This window comes from Alligator sinensis, unplaced genomic scaffold (assembly GCF_000455745.1).
Source record: "Alligator sinensis unplaced genomic scaffold, ASM45574v1 scaffold1392_1, whole genome shotgun sequence".
NCBI lineage: Eukaryota > Metazoa > Chordata > Crocodylia > Alligatoridae > Alligator > Alligator sinensis.
Window position 1 is genome coordinate 67,622 of NW_005843589.1, and position 8,239 is coordinate 75,860.

The window sequence follows — 8,239 nt, forward strand, 5'->3', positions numbered from 1 at the left end:
GCTTGTGAATTGGACTTGTGTAAGGAAGCCTGATGCCCAGAATGACGTGTAATAGAGCTAATAGCACAGTCCCACATCCCCTACTGCCCTGTGCTGCAGAGCCGGAGATGCCTGCCAGAAAAAAACATAGGTGTCTGTGCGAGGGGAAGCGCAAGGTTTCCAGGAAGATCCAGGTCCCACAGGGCAGTGCCAGTGCTGATCTAATAATGATGATCTTTTTGGGCATGCCTGGGCTCTGGGTTCTGTAGTGGTTCAGGAGGCTGTCAGGCTTCTGGCTACTTAGTAGGCTTCATTAAAAATACACGTTTACACAACAAGAATATGATTTTCCTCACACTGACACTCTTTGTACAACAGTTGGACTGCATTAACACCACTGCATTTACCCCACTGTTACACCATAGTAGAGAGGGCAGAATAGGACCAGAGCCTGCTGCCTGCATCAGTGCTGTTGTCAGAAGGGCAGGAGCGGTGTCTTGAGCAGCCAGTTGGCAGGAAGCAGATTTGCATGAAGGGATTGCTCTCAACCCTGCTGCTTTAAGAGAGATGTGCGTGGTGCCAGCTACAGAAGCCTTTCCCTGAGGAAGCTGAGCCGCTTGGGTTTCCCACCATGGCCTGGGCGACACTCCTCCTCGTGCCAGTACTATACTTTTCAGGTGCTACAGAGGCTGCCAGCAGATGATGGTAATGGGCTTCTACCCAATAATGAGTCTTTCTATTAACGCATTTTTTCTTTCTATTCCAGGTTCACTTGCCCAGTACGTGATGACACAGTCGCCCTCAGTGTCTGTCTCTCCAGGGGAAACTGCTAAACTCATCTGCACGGGAAGAAATATTGACAGCAACTATGTGCAGTGGTATCAACAGAAATCTGGCAGTGCCCCTGTGCTGATTATATACGAAAACAGCAAAAGACCCTCTGGCATCGCTGACCGGTTCTCTGGCTCCAAATCAGGGAGCACGGCCACATTGACCATCACTGGAGCCCAAGCCCAGGATGAGGCTGATTATTACTGCCAGGCTTATGATGATGACAGCAGCTCTCCTCACAGTGACACAGGGGAATGTGGATGGGAGACAGAAACCTCTTGTTGACACAGGAAATGGGCCACAGTGTTTTCTACAGTGAGAGCTGTGAAGCACACCTGGTCCTCATTGCTCTCCCCTGGAAGTGCTGCCTGTGCAGCCGGGCTCCTACCAGCAGAGCCGATCCTTCAGCAGCATGGGGCTGAGCTGCCAGATCCATGAGGGCCCTGCGTGAGGGGCTGCAGCCTTTCTGCCCATCTCTGCAGAGCCCCTGAACCACAGGGCCTGGAGCGGTCACCCCAATTCAGCATACGCTAGGGATGGCCCTTTCTACTGGAGACCTGTAGGACATGGAGGGGGACTGAGAGGCGGGTTACCTTTTGAAGACTGTGAATTCTTGTTCAGTGTTTCTAAACTCTAGAAGCAGGAATTGGTGGCTCCCTGAGCTCTGGCTCCTGTAGCATGCAGCCCTTTGCACAATGCAGGTTACACACAAAATAATCACAACTCCTTGTACACAACAATCCTCAACCAGGCAAGGTAGAAACCTCATCTCCTCCACCTGCCCAAAAGAGCAGAACAAAGAGTAAATGAAGAACACCTAACTAATAACACAAAATGTAGACTGGAAGACATTTCCATCTCAAACATGGAAAAATGTCATTAATGCCCCTAAGCCCTGTTATACTGTATCAGTATGAAGGGACGATGCTTGGCTATTGGGTTGAAGGACAGTAGTCAAGAACCATAAGATAAGAAATGATGCTCATTTGATGAATGAGGAAACTGAGGCCCAGCTCATGGCCACACAGCACAGCTGTCACAGCTGGGAAGTCACACGTCTCTCTGCCGGTGTCTCTTCTCACCCCACAGCTCTGTCTTCTGGAAAATGATCTCTTTGCACCTCAGGTTTCCAGCACTGCCCAATAGGTGAATAACCAGCACCCTGAATAGTTTTGTGTCCCCCACTATCCAGCAGTGCTAAAGCAGGAGATCCCCTGCCAGAAGTATTGTAGATGTGTCTGGAAGGTGCAGTGCCTGCTTCCCAGGAAGATCAAGGCTCCACGGTGCAGTGCCAATGCCAGTGCCCCGCAAACAGTGCTGCAGCGCCTCGGCTGAGAATCACTGGCCTACAACCATATGGTGAGTCAGGGAATCTTGCAAACCTGTTTCCCAAACCCCATGTCACCTCCTCAGTTTCTGTCTTAATCTTCTCTGCAGCTGTCGTGGCCCTTTCTGTGTATGACACAAGCAACCAACCAGATCCACACTGCTGCAGTGCCATTGCTCCTAACCTTCTTTGGAGCCATCCATGGACAGGTCCGTGTCCATGAACAAGTTGGAGAATTGCAGCCGTGGGGCTAATACCAGAATGTGTCTTAAGACATTCAATTCTCTTTTCTGTTCTGCCTTTCATACCCCCTCTGTTCCCTGGTGGGGAAGATGCCTTAGGTGCCCTTTGCAAGTGGTATATATTAGATCTGAACTTTGGATCTTTGGATGCGCTTTTCCGTTCTGGTCCCAGCATGTTCAGTCTTGTCCGAAGGGGGAGCAGATGAGGCCTGGGTTCAACACGCAGGTTGTATTTGAGCTACAAGACCGTTGTTTGACTGTCAGTGCTGATGTTAGGAGGAGGGGAAAGGAGGCTCCATTAGGATCAGTGAAGCTGCCTGAGCTTTAAAATAGGAGCAGGATTGGTCCCAGACTCCTCTACCTTTGTGTACATTCTTCCCAAATGGGCTAATAAATCACAAGCTGATAAAAAGGCGTATTTAAATGGGGTGGTCTCACCTCTGCTAACCACACATGCGGCCCAGAAAATCCATTCTTGATTGCATGAATGTCCCCCAGGGTTTGTGTGCTCCAAGGAACGGAAACCCACACGCGCTGTGCGGGACCCCTGAGGGGGTGGTGTAGTTTTCCAGAATTTCCCCATTCTCTACTAGCCCTGCTCTAGTCTTGCTCTGACTTGTCCAAATACTCATGACCAATGGGTGTTAACCTGGCTGTCCATGTTCAACGAGTGCATGGGGTTGTGTCTGTCCCAACAGAGGAGGAACGCAGAGTGTTCAGACAACACTGGAAAAGTTTCAGGCTGTGTGAGTAGACAAGGGGCTGAACAGCTGCAGACAGTGGAGCAACAGGAGTAACCTGTGGTGCATCCTAAATTCAATGGCCATGTCCATACATGGTGTGGACATTTGGTTCCCTGGGGAAAACTAGCAGCGGTGCACCTTGTGCCACAACTGGTTGTCCATGGGGAATGCCTGCGCCATCGTCAAGCATGAAGTTAACCTAGGGGCAGTAGGGGAGTCTTGGCCCAGCAATGGGCTGGTCCCAGCAGTCTTACATGGGGTCTTCCCAGGGCAGCAGCAGCAGCGACTCTGCTGCACACAGCCTGGCTGGGAGCCACAGCACAGCTCTGGGTAACCCAGCTCTGGTTTTGACCAGTGCACTCTGCCTGTGCACAAACTGTTTTGCCTTTTTTCTCTGTGGGTTTTTTGACCCATTCATATAGTAGTGAAGAAATCCCTCTGTGCTGCTCCCTTGCAGAGCGAAGTACAACTGAATGTGTGGTGTGTAGCACCACAGCCGTGGTGGTATGGGGAAATGAGACAAGAACCTCTGCTGCTTTCCCTGAGCCTGAGCTCTGCAGGTGATTGCTTGGCCTCAGAGCTGGAGCATAACACATCAAAGCAAAAGGAAAGTCCTCTCCCTCCTGCCATTTCTACCTATGTCCTCATGCTCATTTTGGGTGACATGATCATTTTGTCAGCATCCTGTTTAAGAACTGGTTTCTACTGTCATTACTGCCTGCATTCAATGTGACCAATTCCCCACACACGTGGGACTAGCCTTTTTTTTTCTAACATGTTTAATGCTGTCCCCGGCTTTCCTGCTTAGTGTATGCTGCTGGTGGTATTTCCGGGGCCTGATTTTTCAGGGTAAAATTGTTCAGCTTTCTTCACTGGAGACAGAAAAGGTCACTGTCATCTCCAGCAGTACCAGCAGTGAATGCCGTATGGGTCACTCATTCAGCAAGTGTCTCCTGGCACAATCTGACTTTCCCATTTCCATTGGTCTCAGAGCAACCGCTGCAGGGCCCCTTCTGTAGCACACAGAGGCCAGTGACACTGGAAGGGTGGAAGCCCTTCTCGATCTTTCCAGAGAAAGCAAGAAGCCCTGGTGGGTCCCTGCAGACATGATGGCTGTTCAGGCCATGTAGAGGATCTGATGCTTTTCCTACCAACGGGCCCGATCTTCCAGCATTAGCTCCAACGAGGGGAGGCGATTCAGCCCCACAGGTCTAGGCCCAGGAGGAATTTGAGCTACAGCAATATTAACCCTCATTTTGGAACATTAACCCTCATTTTACTGCCTGACCTGACGTTAAGAGAAGAGGGAAGTGCTTTGGACCCCTCCTGCATGGAGCTATATCACTGTGTAAGGAATGATGCACATGATACATTTATTAAAGAAGCAAAGGGTGCTTTAATGGCTTTATCACTTATAACCAGGGATCCAGGCTTTCCGTTTCCAGCGGAAAAACAGAGAAAAATTTGGATTTCCTCATTTAACAGAGAAAACGTGGATTTTCTCTTTTAGCAGAGAAAACCATGGAGTTCCCTGCTTTTCAAAGAGCTCTGCAGGCTAGCTGGGTTCTAGCCTGCAAGTCCTGTTTGCAAAAGAGACAGGAATGGCGCGGAGGGAAAGGGAAATGGGGAAGGGTGGGGCTGAGGTATTTAGTACCAAGTGTTGGGTCAGGATCCACTTGCTTCTAGAGTCTGGGAAGAGGTAAGTGGGGCTTGAGCATTGTGGGGCAGGAGCATTGTGGGGCAGGACTGGGGGTGAGCTATTCCCCCTGTGCAAACCTCTGATCCCTGCCGGAGTGCCTGGCTTTATACCGGAGAGGACTGAGAGTTTGTTACGCGGGAAATCACTGGTATCAAGTGGGGCACTCCGACAGGAATCGAGGTTTGCAGCTGCCTGGAGTGCCCGGCTGCCTGCACATGGAGCGGGTGGCGGGAGGGTGGGGATCTCTGCTACAATGCCCACACTCCGGCGGGGATCAGGGCTTGCAGGGTGGGGAATCTCTGCTACGATGCCCATACTCCGGTGGGGATTGGGGCATGCAGGGGGCGGGGGGAAATCTCTGCTATAATGCCAGCACTCCAGCAGGGGTTGGGGCTCGCAGCTGCCCCCAGTGCCTGGCTGCTTGCACGCGGAGTGCTAGTCCGACTGGGCTCGGCACCTCCATGTTTACATGTAGCCAGCCAGGCACTCCGGCCAGCAAACCCTGATCCTCACTGGAGTGCCCGGCTTTGTACCAGCGATTTCCCACGCCCACCGCTGCTTTATACTGGTGAAGATGGGGGTTTGTGGGCTGGGGTGCGCCAATATAAAGCCATGCACTCCTGGGCTTGCTGACTGGTTGCACTGGGCCAAGCCCCACAGGCAGTGCCAGCTGGCACCTGGCAGTCCTGTGTTACCCCTGCCCCCGCTGTTGCCCCCAGACCCTGCCCCTGTATTTCAAGGCTACAGTAGAGCTTGCCACAATTTGCTCTCGGGGCAAAAGGCTTCCCACCTATTCTGCTTACAAAGAGGGAGTCCTTTTTGTTTCCCAGCCCCAACAAAAATGCAGGGTTCACTTGCTTTCTTTCATGGAAAATACTTGATTTCACGCTTTCAGTAAAAAAAAAAAAGTGCAACTGCAAATTGAGTTGGTCCCTATGTACAAGGGCTCATGTGTTTGGTGCATCTCAAATTTTACTTCAGTCTCCAGACGTCGTATTCAAGTTCAGAAAAGATGTCGAAGATTGTGAAACTCACATGTAAAGACTGTGTTGCTGAGTTTGGGAAGGATAAGTTTCACAGTGATGGCACTGTGCTGTTCTGCACTGCATGCAGTAAGGCGGTAGATCACATGCGAAGGCAGGTGATTATGGAAAGCATGCACAGTGCTAAGCATGAACAGAATGAAAAGCGATGAAGAGAGGATGCTGAAAAAGGAGGGCCATCAAAGAAACCATGCACTGGAACTGCAGCGTCCCAGCACTGTACAGCTGCCAAAGCCCACCGTGACACCACTTTGGATTTTATCCCAATGTGTTTAAAAGCAGACATTCCTCGGCATAAAATGGATTTACCTGTTGTCAGGGATTTTTTGAGCAAATACATTAATGGAAGTGGTGCCATTCCCAAGTCAGATCAACTGTATTCCCACCTACCAGCTCTTTTTGAGAAGGAACAACAGCGCTTTCTTAAAGACTTTGAAGGAAACCTCATTGCCGTGATTGGTGACGAAACAACTGACTTCCAGAACAGACCAGTTCTCAACATTTCCTTTCAGGTGCTGGAACACAAGCCCACAGTGCATAACCAGCCTTCCCCTGCCCACATTTGCGGTGCACGGGTCCCCCTTATGTGTGCTGCTGCTGGGAGCCAGCCCTGCTCCCGCCCAAGCCCGCAGCAGGCAAGCTGCAGAGGGGGAGCCAGCTAGTGCTCCTTCTTCTGCAGCTGCCTGCTGTTGGGGGCAGGGAGCTGCGGACCTGGGTCCCTGGCTCCGTAGCCCTGGCAGCTGGGGCCCCTCTGGCATGGCTGTGTGGCCAGGGCCTGTGGCTGGGGGGCAAGGGACATGTGAACAGGACTGTGTAAAAAGGGACACCAGCAGGCTTGGGAAGGCTCTGTGTGTGTGGGGCGGGGAAGACTGAGGGGCAGCATCAGGGCTGTGGGGGGCCTCTAATTTTAATAAAGGGTTTTGGTTTTTTTCTCAGAATTTCCAATTTTATATCAGGGAAAACCAGGATCCCGGCTTATAACTGTGGCAGAGAGGTCTGAAATGCTGCCCTCCTACCCATGGTCGGGGCAGGAGGGGTCATGGGAAAGTGTTCTTTGATCCTGCCAGTATCAGGTATTTTCCCTTAGTATTCGGGGTTTGGTGTCAAATGAACTCCCCCAAATCTGCAAGTGAATCTGAGTCCAGTCCCTCAGGCTTCCCCAGGTATTACCTGGAAGCCGGGAGCCCCTAGTGATTTCCTCTGGGGCTCATTATTTGGACCAACCTTTTCCCGGAGTTCCCACATGTTTCTGCCGCACCAAAGCATCTCTGGCAGCACCGGGAAAGTGGAGATTCTTTTCCGATTTGTCTCTTAGTTTCTTCTTATCCTGAAGAGCTGATGAGTGTAGAAAATCATGGGGATTTAAATGTTTGCAGGGAGGCAAGTATGTGAGGGGAGTCAGAGCTCAAAATAAGGAACCAGGCAGGACATTATTTTCTGGATGACAGTGGATGATTTGGTACGCCCAGGCAAGTCAGGGTGAGAGCTGGCTGTAAATGCAACTGTTGCCGCTTGGGGGAGCACATCACTAAGGATGCACAAGGAGGTCCCTTGTTATGAAGCTAATGGGCGATGTTACTGTGAGAAGATTTATATTGAGGCCTTTGGGCTCTGATTACAATAAGACATCTCTCCATCCTCGCACAGCAGATTGAGCTGCCATAAGCTCAGTCATCATGCTCCTCCCTGCCCCTGGGAGAACAGGCTGGGAACAGAAGAAAGGAAGTGTCATGAGCTGTGGATCCTCTCGCCCCGGCGGAGACGCGCACACTTCCACGCACAGAAGCTCCTCTCAGCTGGCGCATGGCAGGGGCTTCCTGGCAGGACCCTCTCTGGGGGCTTTGCTGAGGTCATCCACCCGGGTACTGCTCCTTGAATGATCAGTGCCTTGGGGCGGCAACTGTTTGTCTAGTCTGTGTCTACACAGCAGGGAGAACTAGGAGTAATGGCCACAAACTCCTGGAAGACAGATTCAGGCTCAACATTAGGATAAACTTCACAGTCAGGGTGTCCAGACTATGGAATAAGCTCCCTCCAGATGCTTTGGGTGCTTTAATCAGAGCAGCTCTTAGAGCCACTCTAATTAGGCTCCATGAGGTTTCTCCAGCAACTAGATCATTGCTCCAGACTGTAAGGTCGCCTGTACAGGAGCAGAGACTGCTCCAATGAGCTGTAATTCCAGCACCTCACATCAGACTTGTTTAATAATTACTGCAGCTCATCAAGCACGCTTCAGATAAAACATCCCCACTGCCACTTTGAAGCCTGGGGATGCTGATACACAAGATGCTTTGGGTGCTTTAATCAGAGCAGCTCTTAGAGCCACTCTAATTAGGCTCCATGAGGTTTCTCCAGCAACTAGATCATTGCTCCAG

General features: G+C 51.1%; 1 gene segment (V, D, J or C); it reads left to right on the top strand.

Annotated features, from left to right (window-relative positions):
- The first annotated feature begins 588 nt into the window (after positions 1 to 588).
- LOC102375846 lies at positions 589 to 1,095 on the top strand. The segment is given in 2 exon segments: positions 589 to 656; positions 746 to 1,095. Coding segments are annotated over 2 exon segments (396 nt in total).
- The last annotated feature ends 7,144 nt before the right edge of the window (positions 1,096 to 8,239 follow it).